General features: G+C 37.0%; 1 protein-coding gene across 4 annotated transcripts in view; it reads left to right on the top strand.

The window, feature by feature from the left end:
- Window positions 1-21,593, top strand: part of PDS5B (PDS5 cohesin associated factor B) — a 114,496-nt gene that overhangs the window by 69,831 nt on the left and 23,072 nt on the right. For all 4 annotated transcript variants that reach the window (XM_058045090.1, XM_058045092.1, XM_058045088.1 and 1 more), the window contains exons 20-27: window positions 72-195; window positions 950-1,108; window positions 1,889-1,957; window positions 6,216-6,352; window positions 10,750-10,873; window positions 16,337-16,541; window positions 20,693-20,807; window positions 21,151-21,283. In XM_058045090.1, the coding sequence (XP_057901073.1) occupies window positions 72-195; window positions 950-1,108; window positions 1,889-1,957; window positions 6,216-6,352; window positions 10,750-10,873; window positions 16,337-16,541; window positions 20,693-20,807; window positions 21,151-21,283 (1,066 nt within the window). The remainder of the gene's footprint in view (window positions 1-71; window positions 196-949; window positions 1,109-1,888; window positions 1,958-6,215; window positions 6,353-10,749; window positions 10,874-16,336; window positions 16,542-20,692; window positions 20,808-21,150; window positions 21,284-21,593) is intronic.

The raw sequence follows: 21,593 nt of genomic DNA, 5'->3' as shown, positions 1-21,593 counted from the left end.
AAATTTTGCATTTGTGAAATTACTTATCTCTTGCTCTGTTTGTCTATTTGTTTTGTTACACAACTGTTTAGTGCTTTGCTTCCAGTGTTGCACCATAAAGCTAAAAAGGGACCCCCTCGTCAAGCCAAGTATGCTATTCACTGCATCCATGCAATATTTTCCAGCAAAGAAACGCAGTTTGCACAGATATTTGAGGTAATATTAAATACTTGAGTTACTTTTACTGATCTTTTATATTGCATATGTAAACTAAGGGATGTAGTTGCAAGTTGTAGCAGATTTAGGAAATATGTTTTTCCCCTTTCCTTTAGTTCTTACATGATTTTGGCCTGAAGAATGATAGTAGAGGGTGTTCTTGTATCTCGTGATTCGTCATGTTTTAGGTTGTTTTTTTTAAGAGCTGGTAGAGTAAAACCAAGTGTTAGGCTGTGTACTTGAACCATGAACTATTTATAGAAAGAGGAACCATATGCTACTCCTTACCACTGTTGAAAATGGTCAAACGTATTTAAATGGTTGCAGAAATTTAGGAAAACTGAATTGTGGTACAGACTAAGTGAATTTTTTAGCTGTAACTGCAAATGTGCTTTTTAATTAGTGGCCCTCAGCCTCTTATCTTGAAGGCTGAATCATAGTCCATTACTGGAATTGCTAGCTTGAGATCTTGTTCTCCCACAATAAAGTAGGCTTTTTAATCCATTGTTTCCTAAATGGTCATGCTTAAGCTGTCACTTTTTGAACTATCCAGAGGTGATAAATATTTTGTCTGTCATCTTGACCTTTCCTCTGACTTGAGAAAGATTTGATGGGCTAGTGAATGTATCTTTAAATAATCAATGGTTCTTTTGAAATTGTATTTCTGAAATAGACATGGACAAGTCATTCCCATCCCTTCAGTAAGACACAGATTATATCAGAAATAGTTGAATTTGTTGTATTTTTTTTTTAGCCACTGCATAAAAGCCTGGATCCAAGCAATTTTGAGCACCTCATTACGCCATTGGTTACTATTGGCCATATAGCCATGCTTGCACCTGACCAATTTGCTGCCCCTTTGAAATCTTTGGTTGCTACTTTTATTGTTAAAGATTTGCTAATGAATGATAGGGTGAGTATTTTTAAAACCTTATATTAAGAGTATGCTTTTTCTGCAGTATCATACTCATCAAGTTCTTGGGAAAATATCTGGCATGCTGGTTCTGCTTTTTGTATATAGTTGTCTTTTGATTTACTCATGTAGTTTGACTCTATTCAAAACACATGGTACAGGAAAGGAGAGTTCTACTGATTTGGGAATCTTACTAAAGTGATGACCTGCATAGCAAAGCATTTCATCATTTGTGATTTGGCCTTCATTAAAAAGGGGAAAATTGTTATGATTTCATTCTGTTTCTTATCTTGAGTGAGTTGTGATTTTTAGGAAGTATATTACATTTGAAATTAAAATACACTATTTAAATGGAGGACTGAATTTAAATTTTTTGAACAATTTTGTGTTCATTCTAAAGTGATTATGAAGTCAAAAAATGAACTCGTGCATTGCTTGAAATTGCTTAGGGAAAGATACACACTCTAAAACAGTAAAATGTGTGTGAGGTTCCAATCTACTGGATATGGAAAAACTGTTATTTTCAAAGCAATGGCTATTATGCCCTAAAGGAATAGTTTTCAGGTAACAACAACAACCAGTGCCTTTATTAATCTTGAATTTGCTGATACTTGGATAGTGAGGTATCTCACTTCTGTAGTGGTTACTTCTGTAAGATACAGTAGGCATACAGCTGACCAGGGAGTGCTGCTGTATTGGTTCCAGAAGCAAACAGAAAGAGAAGGTTATAAGTTTCACTGAAGAGTAACTGTACTGTAACAAATGTAACATTTTGTTTAGCTTCCAGGAAAAAAGACAACAAAGCTTTGGGTCCCAGATGAAGAAGTGTCTCCTGAAACCCTTGTTAAAGTGAGTAGCATGTACTATGTTTTCCTGTCTCTTATGTTTGTAATACTTAATAAGGATTTGCTCTTGGGAGCATATTTTTAAATTATTATTTTATGCATAAATTTATGTACACACTTTATTAAGTTTTTATATGAACTCTTTATAGGTGTAGTTTTGTTTTCTGACACTTGACTGTGATGATAGCTGGATTACTTAAAGTAAAATTATTTTTTTTCCTCCTCTTCAATATAGGAGTTAAATACTATAGAAATTTTGTTAAAAGTCTTTTCTTTTTCTGTTGGATTTTTATGCCATTCCAAGAAACTTTCAGTGCTGTTTTGGAAAAAGAAAAATGGAGTTTGGGTTTGTAAGTTTCTTCAAATGAATAAATCTGATTAGAGTGTTTATTTTTCTGTGTTTGCAATGTGTATTAGAGAAAAACACGGATTTAAGAAAAATACATCACTTTAAAATAGTGGGGGGTTTGTTTTGGTACTTTACTTAAAAATGTCGTCTCAAGCTTTTTCTTATTTTGGAGAAAGTGTATTACATTTTCTGTACTCTGTAAGAGATATACTGTCAATCAATTTTTCGATGAATTAGAAATAGACTAACGATGTGGAAAATATATTCTATATCTGTATTTGGTTTTTAAATGCCCCTCAGAACAGGGATAGATTTTTGCTTTCACTTCTTTCAGAATGAGATGCTTGTCTTTTATATTATGTTCTATGTTATATCACTTGTTTAGTTTCTAATATCTTCTGAGTAGAGTGGCTCTGGTTTTAAAAAGTTCTTTGCCTTCACTCAAAATTGTTAAACACTTCCTAGCAGACCTACTTTTCTGCTAGGTTAATAAGTACTTTGGTTTGCAGTTTGGTACAGAACATATTACTGGAAAGGCTTGGGTTTTTTTGAATTTGATTGTTGCTTTTAGTTTTTTGACTCCACAAAGGATAGTTTTCATGTTTGTGCAAATCCATAGTTGCACACTATACTCCAAAAATGGTTTAAAGAGAATGCACCTTTGTTTTAAATTAATGAAGTGCTAATTTTAAATAGACATGATTTCACTTGAGTGATTATACATGTAACTTGAATTAGTAAGTATTAATTGTTTTTCTTAATTATTATAAATGATTTGTGAAGCTGCAATAACTCTCTAAAATGTACTTTTATATTGATAAAACTTCTCATACATCTGTCTATTTGGAAAGGAATTAACCTGCAGAAATTCTTAAGGCAATTTACAGTTGAAGCCAAGCCTGAAAACTGTAAGAAGAATTTATTTCAATAGCCTGTGAAAACAGGCTATTGTGAAAATTGATTTGCAAATTTAATTAACCTTTATTACTACTGCAGAGCTTAAACTTAATGTATGCTCCAGACAATGCCATTAGTTTATGAATGATTTCTCTCTGATCGTGGACTTTTCTTCACTCTGGTTTTTCAAGCCTCTTTTTCCTTTTGTAACATTATTATATATCTAGCGAGGATTTTCAAACTAGCAGGTTAGAGTATGAAAGTGGGAAGGAGTGCTGAAAACTAAATTGTGGTATTGTCCAGCCAGCAGATGTAGACTGACCAAGGATAACCTTAGTTTTGGGTGCTAAACCTTTTGTGGAAGGCTCTCTGCAGAGAAATGTTCCAGTACAGTATTAACTATGAATTGGATTAATGATTATATGAGTTAGACTGGAATTCCTACGCTGGACACTTGAGTTCTAAAGCATTTTGTCTCTCTTGGCAGTGACCTGTAATGAGTACTGTGCACCATGCAGGTGACTTGTGTAGTAGCAGTGATATTTCTTGTTTCCTTCCATATCACTGGAATATAAATTTATCAATTTTAAAAAACAGTTTTAAAGTTTAGCCAGCTGCTGCCATAATGGTGATGTAGTAGGAAGACAGTGTTGTGTTTCATATGGCTCTGTCTCATTTTCACTTTCTTATCTTTTCATGTTGTGTAAAAATAATTTTTCATCTCGGAGGAGAATTCTAGGCTTGTGGAACACAAATTGAAATAAGAACTTCAGTCTGAATATAAGGAAAGCCTGAGAACAGTCAAACAATGCAGCAGGTAGCAAGAGGTTGCAGGTTGCCAAGAGAGCCTGTGCAGTCTTCATTCTTGGAGGGCTTTTGACACCACAGCGCCTAAAACTGAGATCAATGTGGTGTGATTTCATAGCTGACCTTCCTTTGAGCAGGGGATTGAACTGGAGACCTAACACTCCTTTCAACTGGAATTATCCTTCAATAACTACACAATTTGGTTGCAAAGGGAGAATTTAAAACATGACAGCAGTCCGCACTCATGTCATGTCTAACTTACTCTTTGGGTAATCAGTAGTAGTGACTGGGGGAATTCTCATGCCCTGTACTGATTCCATGGGAATGCTTATTTCTCCATGGTTGGTGGAATGTCACCATACCATCATTAACACTAGCAAAGAAATAGGGAAAATGGTGGGGTCAGACAAAAATTGTGAAGGAGGTGGTACTAGGACTTCACTACATGGAAGGAAAACTAGAATAGGTTTGGATAATAAAGTTGGGGAAAAAACATTATGGAGGGAATTACTAGAAGCAAAGATTGAAATTGAAATTGTCAAGGGACAAGGTAACTGTGTCTGGTCTCTGGCCAAATGTGTCATTTATTTGAAGACCAAGGAGAGCTGTCATATTTCCATCCTCCGACAAATGGGAGGCACTAACAGTTGCAGGTCCTGGTTATGACGTGAAGAAACTGAATTTGTGAGCTGTGAAAATATATGATGCCATTATTGTTATGTTAGAATTATTGTATTGGGTTTGATGCTACTAAAATCTTCTGGTGAATACTTAGAGCTGTTCCAGTGGATACTTAGAGCTGTTCCAGTGGAAGACCCTTTGAAAGTGAGGGCAAGACAAATTCTGCTCCTCAGACTGCATTTGCATTTTGAGTTCTGGAGTGACAGACATCCTACAGCTCACTGGTGTTACCCAGTAAGGTGGAGCAAGTGGACTACAGTCCTAAAAACTAAACTCATGTAGAAGTGATAGTCCTAGTCCTGAGATCTGATGGGATCATTTTAGTCGGTTCATTGCAAGGAGTAGATCAATTATGCTATGATAAATTTAATTTGTTCATATTGTGAATGTTTATATAAAAGTTACTAGAATTGCTTTTCCCACTAATGAGAATATTTGAAGTTACCATGTATGAAAAGTTTAAGTTTTCTAAAGCTTTTGGGTTTTGATCTTCAGAGTTCATATTTTGTTTTGGTTTTGGTTCTTTTGTTTTTTTTCTTGTTTCCTTTTTTTTCTCCAAAGGATATCAATGTGATTTAGATGAGCATTTTCATTTTCCTGTAAGAAGATACTCTTCTTTGTTTTCTTTATTGTCTCTGCTGTCATATGCAAGGGAAATGAAAGGATAAAGCGATTCAAATACTAAAACAAACTTAATCTCCAAATTGATATTTTATTTTCACTAAAGAAATGTGAAATTATTCAGTGTTTTGTGATAGTTGCTGGATTCTGCATATGGGCAGAAGCTTGCCTCAAAACACTTGATGTTTCCATTGGCAAAACCAAGTTATCCCTCCCCGACTTTGAGGCTTTTCTTTAAATAGCTGTGGAAAAAGCATTCTTTACCAGGGTAAGTTATTGTAGTACAGATTGCTAGCAGTCAAGATGTCTATTAAGTGTTTTTTCAAGTACATGTCTTAAATTTAAACTCAGATATGACCTAGATAAATAGAGAATATATAGGGCACAGGAATTTAATGCCAAGGTCGTGGGTTCAGTCACCATATGGGTCATTCACTGGTGATTCTTGTGGGTCCTTTCCGATGCAGAATATTCTGTGAATTCTAGGAATATGTAAAGATGAAAATGTATTCTGCTTTTTGATCCAGTAACATTTTCTTAGTAAGTATAAACTAACTGTTTAGCCTATTTCATAGTATTTAATGCATGTAAGCTCAATTAAGAAAATGTTTCAAAGGACAAAATATGTGATTGCTTATAGAAGAAGCAGCTCAAACTTTAACTAAATGTATAATTTTTATTTGCTGTAATACATACTTGAGGCTTTCAGTGAAAATTTGCTGTCTAGTTGAGAGTATGTCTGGTTATCTTTCATTATTTAAGTTATGTTTTGCAGTCCTGACAGACTTATGTTTGTACCAGCAAAAAGCACTTGGGAAAAAATATCATATGATTAAATTAAGATAAAGATTTTAAAAATGAGGCTTATAATATGATTTGACTTTTTGGTATCAATTTATTTTTTCAGATTCAGGCCATCAAGATGATGGTTCGATGGTTGCTAGGAATGAAGAACAACCACAGCAAGTCAGGTACTTCTACTCTGAGACTGCTAACAACAATATTACACAGTGATGGAGACTTAACAGAGCAGGGGAAAATAAGGTATGTACCAGATGGTAATGTTTTCATATCTATGCTGATGGAGTGAGGGGAGAGTTTTAATTGAAGTAGTCTGTAAACTACTCTGCTAGACTGCTTAAAAATTTATACATTTTATTTCATAAGATGTGATAGTAAGCTTGGCTGGTTCCTTAAGTTTGCTGAGTCTCAGGTTTTGTAATGCTGTACACACAGCTGCATTTTAGGTTTTATATTCTGGCTTTTATTCATTCCTTCAATAGGCTATTACTCATATTGCAGGAATAAACTGTGCAACTTCCTCCTTCCCACTGAAAATTGGTTTTAATTTTTTATGCAGCTTGCTGTTCCTGGTGTACCAATTGCTGTGTATGCCAGATACCAATAGGTGGGCTTTCTAATAAAGAATAATAGTATGTTGTATAAACCAGGTGGAAATACTTAGTACACAAGACACATCTGCTTGGAGGCAGGCTAATCTATCTTGAGGTGTCTAAAAGTGAAAGCAAGAAGGAAATGTGTAAACAGGATTAAATCTCAATAAATAATTTACCTTTTAGGTGACTGTTAGACAACTTGTTTTTCTGGGTATCTTCTTAATCCTCTGTGGTAGGAAAAGCGAAAAGTTGTCAGCTGCTATTGCTTGCTAACATTGAAAATTTATGTCTACAAAAGCCATTAAGGGCATGGGTAGATTGTGCCAATATGTCTAAAAAGTTTCTGATTTTCAGGTAGAGTTAATGTTATACAGTAGTTATGCAGATAGAACCATATTGTGTGTGCAAAATTGCAAACTTGAGAGCTGTCTAGTATGTTATATTTGTAGCAACTGTGTAATCTGTCCTAAAGTTCTTTGTAAACAATTATAGTTCTGTAATGTGACCATTCATGGCAGCTGCCAGGGAGTTGAGTGGCAGTAATTTAGCTTTTCAGCGTGACTACTTGGAGCTCATGGTTGGCTTATGCAGTAGTTAGAGAATAAATTAGTTCTGTAGACCCTGTGTGTTTTCATGCTTGGAGTGATGATTCCTTACTGTGCATGTTTCAGAAATTTAATTTTCCCACTCCCTTTCTACTCAAAAAGTAATTATATCAAGTAGAAACTTCATATAATGTTGTGATCAGTTTTCCATTTTTAAATCAAGTTAAGAGGGCTAGGGAGGGACCCTTTCAAAGTAGGGCAGTGACATGTGAGGTAACCCTTCAACCCCAGAGCTCAGAGCTCTGCCTGGGGATGGATGTTGAGCCAATGGAGAGCTTATGGGCTAAGATTGAAGAGCAGTTTGCTCTGGGTAACATCGTGGTGAGTGTCTGCTGTGGAACCCGTGACCAGGAAGAAGTGGATGAGGCCTTTAAACAGCTGAAAACAACTTAATGTGTGCAGTCTTTGGCCCTTGTGGGGAAATTCAGCCTCTCTGATATCTGCTGCAAGGGCAACACAGCAGTGCATAACAATCCAGGGCAGCATTCATGACAACTTTTTGACACAACTGGTAGAGGACCTAATGAGGAGAGGCTCTCTGCTGGACCTCATATAGGCCAACAAGGAGGGGCTTGCTGAGGATGTGCATGTTGAAGGCAGCCTTGGCTATAATGACCCTAAGATGGTGAAGTTCAAAATCCTGAGGGCAAGGAGGAGGCCAGAAGGCAAGATTGCACTGGACTTACGAGAACAGTCTTGAATCTCTACAAGAATGTGCTTGAAGGGTCCCATTGGATAAGGCCTGAAGGGAAGAGGGGCCCAAGAAACCTAATTACCTAGTACTTAAAAATTCCCCCTCAGTACTCAAGAGTGATCACAGCAGAAAAGCAGATGGATACTTCAGCAAACTGTACCTGCATGAGCAAGGTGCTCCTGGCAAAATTCAAACACAAAAAGAGGGATTGAGAGCAGCCCTGCAGAGTAGTACTTGGGGACACTGGTGGATGAAAGGGTGAACATGAGCCAACAATGTGTGCTTACATCCCAGAAAGCCAGCTGTGTCCTGGGCTGCATCAAAAGAAGCATGGCTTGCAGGTCAAGGGATGTGATTCTGCCTCTTTAGCTCACTCAGAGGGTGAGACCCTGCACAAAGTGCTGCATCCAGCTCTGGGGCTCTCAGCACAGGAAACACATGGACCTGCTGGGGCATGTTCAGAGAAGGGTCTCAAAAACAATCAGAGGGCTGGAGCACTTTTATGAGGAAAGGCTGAGTGGTTTGGAGTTGTTTAGCCTGGAGGAGAGAAGGGTCTGGGGTGACCACAATAGGAAGGGTCTTATTGTGACCTGTCAGTACTTAAAGGAGCCTGTAGATAGAAGAATTTTTTTTTGTGGTGAGGGTGATGAAACACTGAAACAGGATGCTTAGGGAGGTAATAGCTGCCCCATGCCTAGAAACATTCAAGGTCATGTTGGACAGGCCTCCAAGTACTGCTCATTGCAGGGGGTTGGACTAGATGAGCATTAACAATCCCTTCTGGCCCCAGCTATTCTGTGGTATGAGGTAAACAGAGGGAGGAAGTAGAGATGGGTAATCTGGCAGTAGTACAGGGAGCACCATCTGAGATACAGACAGGAAAGCCAAATCCCAACTGGGATAAAATCTAGTGAGAAGTGACAAAATGAAGACTAGGGAAAATGTGCACCCACTGCTGAATGAGGCAAGAGCCCTGTACCGACACGTAATAATTATTTGTGATTCTCAGTATTGCTTTTCAAGAAAGCTCCAAACTGGTAGAAGGGCCAGTCCATTGTCTCTGTGAGCTATACTGCCTACATTAACAATTATTCTCAAAACCTGAAGCAAAGGAGATGATGTTTCAGGCCTGTTAGTTCTGCATGGAACTTGCTGACACTTCCTGACCTTTGTTCTTCACCCATTGAGTGCAATAAGGATATCTTCTTTCTGGCAGTGCTTACTGTGTCCCTTCTGTGCAAACCTGATACTGCTCCCTCTGACTTGGAGTAGGCTTTGAAGAGAGTAAAACTGTCCGTTCAGTACAGAACATAACCTCTTAGACTGTACTTGATATGAGGTCATTCTGTGTGAGTCCATTTTACTGTTCATGGCTTGCACTTGTCTTTTAAACAGTGTTTAATAATTTGCTAAACATAATTGAATTAAGTGAAAGTGACAGGGCTCAGGAGCCTTTGATGCTGTTGAGGCCATCAGTCATGTTGTAATCTTCTTGGTGTTATTGCCCACATCAGCCCTAAAAGTGACTCTGCCTCTATGCCTCTTGAAGTCTGCACAACTCTACCCTTCAGTGACACTGTAAGGGAATTTTTTGTTTTTTTTTACCTCAAAGCCCTGTTCAACCTGGAGTGTCAGGTGAAGGCAACAAATCCCTTCTCTTGTTCATCCTTTACACTTTGAAGTAGTAGGATTGATGACTTTCTTGAATTGCTTTTAAATCAACAACTTACTTCTTTGAGATGTTATCATGTTAAATTCGCCTGTCTTGTATTTTTTTAATATTGAATTTTATTGATAGTATCTCAACTGTCCTTTCTAAGTCTTTCTTTTTAATTTTATAAGTCATAAACAGTCCTGCAGAACTCAAGATTGTACAAATTTTCTGTTTGTGGTTAGATAGAACAGCTAGGTTTAATCTTGCATGTTTTTGTAGTAGGATTTTGATTTTAGTCTATACTAAGCATAAAATAAGACTATTTCAGTATCAGAGGATGCTAACAGTTGCTGAAAGTACTGATATTAGATATGAACTTGAATTGAGATTTTCCTGAAATACATCTGCATTTTTTCTTAAACTAATGCTCACCAAGAGAAAAATTATTAAAAACCTTTTGGAGCTTAGAATGTCATAGTTCTGTGCTGTAGAAAATTTGCCACACATCTGATATACAATATTTTTAGTGGTTGCATTCAAAAGGAGATTTTGCTATTGTCTTAAAATAGAATTCACTTGGTCATGTATTACAGTATCTAATTAATCTTAATTGGTGTTTGCCTGAAGCATGGATTTTGAGCTAGGAAAGTTTGGCAACTCTGGGAACCAGAAATGGGCTGGCTACTTCTTTGGCAGGACTCTCCTGCTGAAGGGGGACCAGCAAGCTGAACAGAAGTATCTAACTGCTAGATGTGGTCTCTGAGGGCCAGTATGGACTGTCCTCACTCAATGCAAAGCTAGAATTGTTTCATATGTGTGTGTAACTTTTAGGAAGTTTGATGGAAAATTTTTATTGCCAGGTTGGGACCAGGTAATGGTAAGTGGGAATAGGCTGTAAAATGTGCTGCCATGAAAATTACTTTGGGTTTGAAATTGCTTCTGCTAGCATAGGGGTGGCTAAGTTCACAGAAACTTCTTTCCTTTGAAGTACTTGTTTTTAAGTGATGCAAACTTATTAGATTTAGCTAAGTCAAATAATTACATAATTTTATTACTAATTAACCTTCACAATCCGTGTGCTTGTTTTTCAGTAAACCTGACATGTCTCGCTTGAGGCTGGCTGCTGGGAATGCTATTGTGAAGTTGGCACAAGAACCTTGTTACCACGAAATCATCACCTTAGAACAATACCAGCTGTGTGCACTAGCCATAAATGTAAGGAAATTTGTTGGAGTTGTGGGTTATCAGCAGGTGTATGAGTATATAGTTGTTTGTTGTGTATGTTACGTATATTTCTGCAAATCTGGTTTTGTGCAAAATATTCAGCCTTGGCATGAAATTATTTCTCCATTTCATAATCCTGAAAACTCATTGTGGATTAAAATTAGATCTGTAGTACTGGGCTGTCCATTGGGGAAATACTGACTTAGAGTAGTCAAATGTTTGAATACTGATGAATTAAGATATGCAGTATGTATTTAAGTAATACCCCAGCTGCATTATAACATTACTAGAAGTTAAAATGACATGATGTAAAGTATATTGAACTATGGTGAAAACAGTGATCTTGATTTCTCAATACTTGGGTAGAATATATTTGGAATGCAGAGGTCTGCAAAAATAATTAGCATCCTTCAAATATAAGAAGAAATAGGGATATATTCCTTAGCAGATGCTGGAATTTTCATCCTTAGCTTCTGCCTGTGAGCCCATAGTAAGGAAATAACTGTCAAGTGGTAAGTAGAGATATAGGGACCCTCTCTATTTCTGGCTTGTCAGCATAGCAAATTGTACAGAAATTGATTCATACCCCAAGAGTAAGGTGGTCATGAAGGGACTTCGGTTGGTGTTATTTGTGTAGCTGCCGATATTCTCCTGGCTTTCCAGAAGTCAAGAAGTCCTCTGCAAGGAATCCTGTTCAGAAGATGTCTGCAGCAATAATGATATGCCATTTTAGATTTTAGTTCCTGCGTCCAGCTAAAGCTTTAAAAGCTGCAAACTGTTTTAAATGTTGGAAGACTTCAAATTGGCATGTAATGTTAGCAAATACGGAGTGTGGCTCCTGTGTGGGTATTGTTTACTTTAATACAGAGTATCTTTTTTAGTTTCTAAAGTTGCTTGCAGTTGGTTATTGTTAGGCTGGAAAAATCATTCCTTTACCAGAGTAAGACAGTCAAAACAATATACAAGCCTAATGCAGACTATGTTTATGTGAATTTTAAGCTTCTCTGTTCCTATGAAAAGGAGCTCTTAGTCAGTTCTCAAATGCTATGAAAAACAAGGGAAATGGAACAAAGCTTTAAACTACTTAAGCAGATGAAATCTAGCAAAACTACAGCAGGAATTCAGTGGTAATAACTGAAGGTCTTTACACCCAAAGCAAAGTCTGATACTTTTCAGCTTTCCTATTCCAAAACTGAACAGAAATGTTAGTCTTGTCTCAAAATGAGTTATAAAGAATTTACAGTTCAGAACAAAATTAGTCAAGACAAAAATAGGCACTTGGTGTAATGACCAATAAGTTCTGTCTCTGCTCTGGAAAGGATACTCAAGCTGGATAAGGTCATACCAGACTAGCCTTGCCAATGTAGCGTTTACGTGTTCTGTTTTCTTGTGAACCCAGTGATCAAAATCTGTTCATTCCTTCAGTCATTTCCCTCCTGTGGCAAATCTTTATTGCAAATGTTAACCTTGTAGCTCCTATCAGAATTTTGCTTCATTATTTTGATACTCTTTTTAGTATGTTGAAGTGCAGGCCCTTTGCCCTCCTCCATCTCTCACTTCTATCACTTATTTTCCAGCTATAACAGTCTTAACTGTTTGTGGATATTCTAACAGATATGTTGTCACCTTTTTTGTGTCTAATGCTTACCTTCCCTGAAGTTTCAAAAGGGAATTTTGAGAGATAAAATTCAAATTAGAACATAATAGGGTTCTTAACATTTATAAACCAGTTAGTATCACATTTTACTGTAGCATTATAGCATACTTTGGACCGGAATGAACCCATAAAGATCATCCCATTAAGCTCCCTTGCTTCCACTAGAACAAGTTGCTCAAAGCCCCATCCAACCTGGCCCTGAGCATCTCCAATGATGGAGTGTCCACAAGTTCTGTGGGCAACCTGTTCCAGTGTCCTGCCACCCTCACGGTAAAAAAATCTTTTCCGTATGTCCAATCTAAACCTCACTCTTCCAGTTTAAAACCATTGCTCCGGAACAGGACACAGCACTCCAGATGGGCTTCCCATGAGAGCAGAGTAGGTGGTGAGAATTCCCTTTCTGACCCTGCTGGCCACTCTCCCTCTGATGCAGCCCAGGTCATGGTTGGCTTTCGGGGCTGTGAGCTCATCTCCAGTTTTTCATCCACAAGTGACCCCAGTCCTCTGCAGGCCTGCTCTCAATCCCTTCATCCCTCAGCCTGTATGGATACTGAGAATTGCCTGGAGCCAGGTGCAGGTCCTTGCACTTGAGATTCGAACCTCCTGAGGTTCCCCTGGGCCCATCCTTAAGCCTAATAAGGTTCCTCTGGATGGCAGCCCTTCCCTCCAATGAGGGAATAACACCAATAACACCACTTGGCTTGGTGTTATCCACAGGCTTGCAGAGGGATGTTCTCAACCCTCCTATCTGTGTAATTAACAAAGATGAACACTCCCTGTCCCAGTATTCCCCCCTGAGCACACCAGTTGTTACTGATCTCCATTTGGACATTGATTTTTTTTTTGACTGCAATCCTTTGGACATGGCCATCCAGCCAGTTTCTTATCAGTTGAGTAGTCCATCTCTGAAACCCATATTGCTCCAGTTTAGAGACAACAATGCTGTATAGCTGTGTCAAAGCCCTTGTAGAAATCCAGGTTGGTGACATCAATTGCTCATCCCTTATCCATTTGCACATTCATTTCATTGTAAAAGGTTAGACCAGCCAGGCATGGTTTTTCCTTTATAAAGCCATGTTGGGTGTCTGTAATCCCCTCCCTCTGGATATCCATATGCTTTGTCATTGCTTCCAGAAGAATCTGTTCCTTTGTGGTATCATTTCTGTCACGTTTCCTTCTTCATTTATTGATATTTCTTTGCCTTTTGTGACTTCGTATGTTGTTTTCTAGAATTTAGATTGCAAGCTCTGTCAGGTCAGGAATTCTACCTTTCATTTTCACTGCAGCTTTTAATGGATTTTGAATACTTACAAATAACTTTTGTAGGTGTTTTTCAGGCCTTCTCCAATGTCCTTTCTATCTTTCTTAGTGGAGATGCTCAGATGCAGAGTAGCTGTAATAGCTTTAATGATTTTTTCACTTAAAAGGGGTACTGGCTTTTTTTTTGAGATTTGGCATGTGCAGATATGCATACATATATGTTAATGCTTAGAGTGGTTAGTATTAGAATCTGTTTCTTGATGGTAGATACTGAATGAAAGTTTTTTTATTATTAACACTTTCAAGTCTAGCCACAAGTCAGGGGACACCAAGGCCAACTCCAGTTTTGTGTTATTTAATTCACAGCAAAGATTCTCTAAGTGGACAGATCAGAAAACAGATTCAACAACAGGAAAAATCTTACTTTTTAAGGCTTGTGATGGTTGCACAGGTTCTGCTGATGTTCTGTGCTGGCACTTTTTTTTTCTGTCTGATGCTGCCATTTTGTAATGTTTAATGACTGGAGTGCAGAACACATAATTAAATTTTTTCACTAATTGCTGTGTGAAAGTGGCACTGGTAAACAGGGGCATTATTACGATGAAATGCATGTGGTTTTAGTAATTGTAAAATAAGTTGCATGTGTGTTTGGCCAATTTTATAAGCTTACCAGTAGCTGACTTCTGTGATCTCCAGAACAAATTTTGATGTCAACAGAGCATCATATTGAGAGACAGTGAAAAGTAACTTAGGATAGTACTTCAGTGTTTAACAGGCTTTTTCAGTTTTCTTTGTTAACTCAAGGTGGTGTAATTTAGGAATCAGAGCTGTGTCTGAGTGGTACATGATGTTTTGCAAATAGGTATTTTTTAATGCTTTTAAATTGTGAACTTCTGATGAATTTGCAATAAATTCAGAGGTGTAGATATATAAAATTGGATTAGTTTACGGAGTTTGTGTATGCTGTTAAAAATAGCATACCTTGGTTAAGTTTTGTCTCCTTCTTAGTGTAAGAAATGAGTCAAATTAAGGTTATTCCCAATATTAAAAAATAAAGGAATTATAGTCATTCCAATTGGCCACACAATACCATCAGTAGCAGCCAACTGTACCTCCCTTGTCCTTGGAGACAAAGATGTTTCCCTGCTGGAACAGAAATTAGACATCCATCTCTTCTGAGCTTCCTAAAGGCTTTAGACACAGGTGATACTGGGGAGGGAAAGGAGGGTTCTATCTTAGCCTCCTGTGGGGGTGGATTTGCTGTAAGGAGACAAGAGATGATGAGCAGATCTCATGGTTTGGGTTTGTAGGCTTGGGTTACTTCAACTCTGGCTGCAGCAGGTGTTTCAGGGCTTGAGTCCACAGAGAGGGAATATTGCTTGAAGCACAAAAAGGAGAAAATGGGGCTTGATTGAAAAAAGTTTCTTCTCAGTTTCATTTTTGGTGGAGGCAGAGGGAACATTGTTTTATTTAGTATGTGATCTCTTTAGATGCCATTTGCAAATGTTGCAGAGCCAGCGTTTCCAGTGGTTAGGTTTTGGCCCTGTACTTCCAGTTGACTGATAACTGGAAACCCTCTTCAATCCTTTCTGACTTCAAAGCTGCCATTTGACTAAAATAGCTGCTTACTCTTGTTAACATTTTTTCTATGTATTTAGAGATAAATCTTTCCTCTTGACCTTTTTTTGGCAGGTTAAATGTGCCAAGCTATTTTGGTGACCTTGTTTACCTTAAGCTTTTCTGTATGTTTTCTTCAAAGTCTTTTCTACATGTGTTTCTGTTAAGCTTCCTTGTCCTGTGTTGGGAAATGGTTTGTCGTGTCTTAAATGGTATATGTAGGTTATTTTCATACAAAAAAATTTAAACTTCATGCCTTTTCTGGGAACACATTGCTGAATAAGCTGTAGAACTACATTTGCTGTCTTCATAATGTTTTACTTCATGTTGTTTGGTAGCTGTTAAACACAGATAATTCTCTTCCACGGTCAATTGTAGTGCATGGGTTTTCACAGTATAATGGAAATGCTTGGTACTCTCTTTGGTGTTTCACCTTATCTGGTAATTCTGTTGAATTTTATTCAGTTTTTAATATTAATGTCTTGATGAAAATGTGTGAAATCATAGCAGCAAAATTGACATGGTGGTGGTTACTGGTGGATAAAATGTTTTTGTGCAGATCTTTGACATTGGCTCTACAAAGCAAGTGACCCAACTGTGAACAATTTCAGTAACTCCATGCCTTACTACTATGCTAAATTAGGCCTTGAGTCCTGAGTGTGGTATCTTCCTGCACAATTTTTGAACTTTTTAGCTCTTCTTCTGAGCTTAAAGCAAGCTTCAGCTGATTAATTCAATTAAATTGCTCTGACTCGGCATTAAAAAAAAAATTCTTGCAATTTCTATGTTTCAGTGGCTTCAAGGTCTAATTGGTTTTAGCGTATTTACTTGAGCTTCCATGCTTTATTTTACAATTTATATTGCTTTAAGAAAAGTTTACAGTTACCTTTTTTGGTTTTGTTTTTTTTTTTTTTTAATAGGATGAATGTTACCAAGTGAGACAAATATTTGCTCAGAAACTTCACAAAGGTCTTTCTAGACTACGGCTGCCGCTAGAATATATGGCTATTTGTGCACTGTGTGCAAAAGATCCTGTGAAAGAGAGAAGAGCTCATGCTAGGCAGTGCCTTGTGAAGAACATAAATGTCAGAAGGGAGTATCTGAAGCAACATGCAGCAGTTAGTGGTAAGAGAATAGAAGTCACTTTTTGCTACGAGTGGTTTTGTTCAAATAGAAATGTGAGTTGACTGAAAACATTGGTAGTTGTCTGGTTTTATACACAGAACCACTGTAAATTTGATTTGGAGGTATCTAATGAAAACTGAAAATTTTCAGGTCTTCTTCTGTCCAGATTTTATTTTAATTTTTTTTTTGAACAGGCACTGCTGAGGTCTTTGAGTTCTGTTAAAAACTGTGCAAATGCTTATGCCTAAATATATTGGAAGTGAAGTAATTTTCCAAGGCAATTATGTGTACTATTTGAACGTAATAATGTTAATAATGTTCTAAGTGAAGTGACAATGATTAATTTTACTTGAGCAATTACTAATAAGTAACTTTAATACATAAATGCTGTACTAAATAGACTGTCCTTGCACTGCTGTATTGAGTAGGATCTTGTGTTATTCCTGCAAAGAGCTATATTTGATGGCACTTCAGGATGAGTTGATGCAATTCTTTCTTCTCAGTGCCAGTGGTTGATCGTGAGAATGCTTTGGAAGTTATTATGGACTCATGTCAGCTATTTTTCTTTTATTAAGTCAGTCCTTTTGACTTAAAGCTACAGACATGCACTATTATAATGCTGGTACAGAGTCATAGGAAAAAGTAGACCTTTTTGAAGAGCTATAGCAGTTTTGAATGAGAGGTTTTGAAAGTTTTATTTATTTGAAAGATTACAGATTATTTGACTTTTGTGAAATGAAGGGAATTTTTTCATCCTTTTAGCCTAAACCAGACCTGTTTTGTGAATCTGATCTCAGAGATGCTGTGAGATAACTGACTTCCTTCTGTGTTTATGAATCACTTTATATTAGTTGAGTCAGTCAGTCTTTCTCAGTCCTCTTAGACTCTGATCAGAGAACAAGTCTACAGACAAATCCTTAATGTATCATTAATTAGAGTTAAAGAAAAAAGTGGTGCTTTTCTCCCACTCAGTAACATGTAAAAAAGAAAAAATAAATTGAACAAACACTTCTAAGTAATTTTAAGATTATTACTCTTGAAAGTTGAAATCTCTTTTTAATTGTGTAGACAGAAAGCATAAGATTTATCATGTGTTTGAAAGAGGTGCTGCAAAGTTACTGTCAAAAATCTGTGGAAGAAATTAAGAGGAACCTAGGTGTTTGTGCTTTTCTTTATCCAGTAGGACCTCGAAGTGCACCTGATAAATTATTTTCTTGCTGAAATAATTGTGTGATGCCTTTGATTTGACATATGCTATAATGCATGGGGAGTCTGGATTAAATCTAGGTTGCAGGATTTTTTTGAGGATTACAATCTTAACTTCGTGTCATTCAGATTTACCAGTCTGAGCTTTCAGCAAATAGAATGTCTTGAACTGTTTGTATCCTAAAATATCCATATTGCAGCAGTTCAGCCAAAGCTCATTTCTGGAAAGAACACAATATTTAAATGTGTGTCTCCCTCTGCCACTCTCCGTGCTGACCATGCAGTAACTCAGGCTGGTAATGATGGCAGTACCTCCTTTGGAAATCTGCATCTTTGCTTATTCCACCTATTTGTCTGAATCTATAAATGTGCGATTCTGTGATATGTTTTGTCTTGAAAACTTTATACAGGTGAGGAGGATATCTGTTGGATATTTTGGGGGGATTTCAGCTTTTGTTGAAAATATAGTAAATTTCTGCTTACCCTGCCTGAGGAAAACTTTGTAAGCACTAGTACCCAACAGTAAAACACCTCTTTCTTCCACACTGGCCTTTTATAGGCTGGCAGGAATTATTATTCTCAGCCCTCTTAAATTCTCTAAATTCTATTCAGAGTGGAAGCCACTCAAGAAGAGACTTATTTTGATTGTGTATCTTTTACTAGTTTCATCTGGGTAGAGACGTGTCTTGCATAGGAATTTTTATGTTCCCATGATGGGCTTTTACTTGAAAGACAGTAAGCAGAAAAATTACAAAAGTAACGATTAATTTTTTTTAACAAGTGTTCTTCCTAAAAGCTCATAAAGGACTCTTGTGAGGGGTTTTAGCACATTGTAGTTTTATGTGCTGGTAGGAAAGCCACCCTACCTTTCAGGTAGGGTCTTCTTTCATTAGAGATAAAAGTTCTATTTTTCCCTACTGATTTTTGTCATGACAGGGTTAAATATAATATGTATCAATACTTTTTCTTTCCCTATTTTGTCTGGAATTAGTTCATTTTATTTTCCAGACCCAGTTGGAATTATTGTTATAGCTATATGAGAAATGGTCCAAGGCAGGAAGTTAGTGAAAAACTGAGTTTATGAGCTCTTGATTAGCATTCTATTGAAGTTGCTAATTAGTGCAAATAATAGTGGTTTGGTTTGTGTGGGGCATATCTAAGACAAGCCAATTTTGCTAGTGTTCTGAAGTTTTAATTATATTCTTTTCCTTCCCTGCTATTTTTATTTTTTTGTTTAGTAATGTGAACAGCTGCTGGCTAAAATGCAGGACAGTGCTTGAAAACAAAAAGGATGTTTTTAAAGTTAATAGTGCAGTGTCAATTAAAACACACTAAAAACTGCTTTGCAAAGTATACTGGATTTCAATTACGTAAATATGGCCTGAAAATCACTCTAAATTGATTTTATAAATTATATATATTTTATGTAGACTGTGCATTACCCCTATTTATACAGATCTCTAAGAAGGGTATAGGTTAAGACTTGATGTATGCATGACAATTAATTTGTTAGTTTTGTAAAATCTGCAATAATGGTGTATTTTGTTTGATGCACACTATTTCTCAAGCACATGCTCATATGTCAAGCAAATTGTTCATATGAATGCATATAATAGAGGTAAAACTGTTAGTCTTCTAATATATTTTTAAATAGTTTTCAAATCATTTTAGTGTATATAATGATTTACAGATGTTTGGACTTATTCAAAACTGAATATTGTATAGGTAGAAGTTTACTGAAAGAAGATTTTCCAGACTTGGTCATGCGCTTACTATCACAAAATATGGCATTTCAAAAGTGGAGCTGAGAATTTCCCTCTTCCCTCCACATGAACATTGAAGCCATGTCAATACCACGATATTGCATTTGCCACAAGCACTAAAGATCAGATGCTTGTGCCATAGCAATATGCATGGAATTCCAGGATGCCTTCTTCTGACCATTGTCTTGCCTGTTGCACAGGGTGCAGGTTTAGTAACTTAGGTGTGCTGTGTGTCCTCCTGCTTCACTCAGGCATCAGGCTAAAGTCAGCAGTGTGGATGTTTGCTAAAAAATGTATTTTTTTTTTTAGTTTTGGTGCACAGCTTGTCCATCTGTTGTCCATGCCCCTTGGGAGGTGATCTGTGAGGTGCTGGAGTTCACGCTGCATGTTGTTGGTTGGGTCAGGGAGTTTGTTATCTTACAGAAAGTGTATTTTGTGATCATAACTCTGAAAAACTCATTGGCAACAGCCCTTCCTTTTTGAATCCCCAAGGGAGATAGGCCTTCAGACTGTCATGATGGAGGAAAGACTTTCTTGTAGTCCTGCTCGGGATTCCAAAAATCTCAGAGAATGATAGAAAATATTTTGAATGCTTTGAATGTCACAATAGAGTTGTGCTGCTCTGTTTAGGTGGGATTGAGCCTTTCAAACTCAGTGCACTACTACTTTGTTACAGTTTTCATGTGACCTCCCACTCCTCTGGAAACAGATATTGTGGCAATTTGACTGTAAAATCCCTGCAGAAAGCTTTGTTCTCTTGACAGCAAGGCTTCACACTGCAATGTCCAAAGAAATAGTAGTGACTTATCCTGTAGTTGTGCTGGTCTCACTTCTTGCAGTCAGCATGGATTTTGTGATCCATCCTCACGTCTGCTTTTCAAAGTCCTTCAGAATACAGGCTTTGAACTGAGGAAAGGATTGGGAGTAGGAGGTAACTGGAGCTGTATCTCAAGGTAGCTAGAAAACAAGCAGCCCTGAGTGAGAGATACTTAAAATCTTAATTGTTGCATGCATGAAACATGTGCACAGCAGCCATGAAATGAAACATCATAGAGAAATGATAGACCCACGTGTGTTTATACCTTAATGCATGCTGACCTCAAGATTTGCCCTATCCTCCTTGGTAGGAAAGCATACTTCTTGGTATGTAGTTTTTTAATGCATCTTTCTTCTTCTTTTCAGAGAAACTGTTGTCACTTCTACCAGAGTATGTTGTTCCTTATACTATCCATCTTCTAGCTCATGACCCAGATTATGTCAAAGTCCAGGACATTGAGCAACTCAAGGACATTAAAGAGTAAGACCACTTTTAATAGTGTTATTTCTAACTTTATTCTAAGTGGAATTTTAATTAATTGCTGTACTCTGTTACACAGTCCAGTGTGCATAATGATGCCAGTAACTTCTGGAAAATATTGAGAGAAATAGTATAGGTGCTTTTTTAGCCCTCTGAGATTTTATAGACGAACCTTTCACCTTCTGTTCATCTTCATTTCATTTTTCCAAAAGAACTGTTTTCTCAGAATTAGACTAGTTCATAATACTAGTAAAAGCTGGACTTAATCATGTTCTCAGATGTGCTTTTTAAAGGGATTTCTTTTGTGCTTTGGTTCATGTGGGATACTTTATTTCTCCTCTAGGTGCCTGTGGTTCATACTGGAAATATTAATGGCTAAAAATGAAAACAACAGTCATGCCTTTATCAGAAAAATGGTAGAAAATATCAAACAGACTAAGGATGCTCAAGGACCAGATGATCAAAAAATGAATGAAGTAGGTGATACTTTTTGATTGAAATTTGCATTTAATTCTGGCCTGGTAATGTGAAGGACTTGCTTTTTGTTTATACACCAACTTGAAGATGTCTTTCAATAGAATTGTACGTATGAAAAGATATTTACTGCAGTCATTATATTTATTTTAGTTTAGATAGCAGTTATTTTCCTGTGCTTCAGTAATTCTTGCACATTTGCAAGGGAGTCGTAATAGTTTTCAGTTATTCTGTTTCTGTCTCAGTAAGATTACTAAACACTAAGTTTAAATAGATACAAACTATAAAATTTACTATTTAGATCATCCACTA

Source organism: Melospiza georgiana, chromosome 2 (assembly GCF_028018845.1).
Source record: "Melospiza georgiana isolate bMelGeo1 chromosome 2, bMelGeo1.pri, whole genome shotgun sequence".
Lineage (NCBI taxonomy): Eukaryota > Metazoa > Chordata > Aves > Passeriformes > Passerellidae > Melospiza > Melospiza georgiana.
Note: the sequence above shows the minus strand (reverse complement) of the source record. Positions and strands in the feature narration are given on the sequence as shown.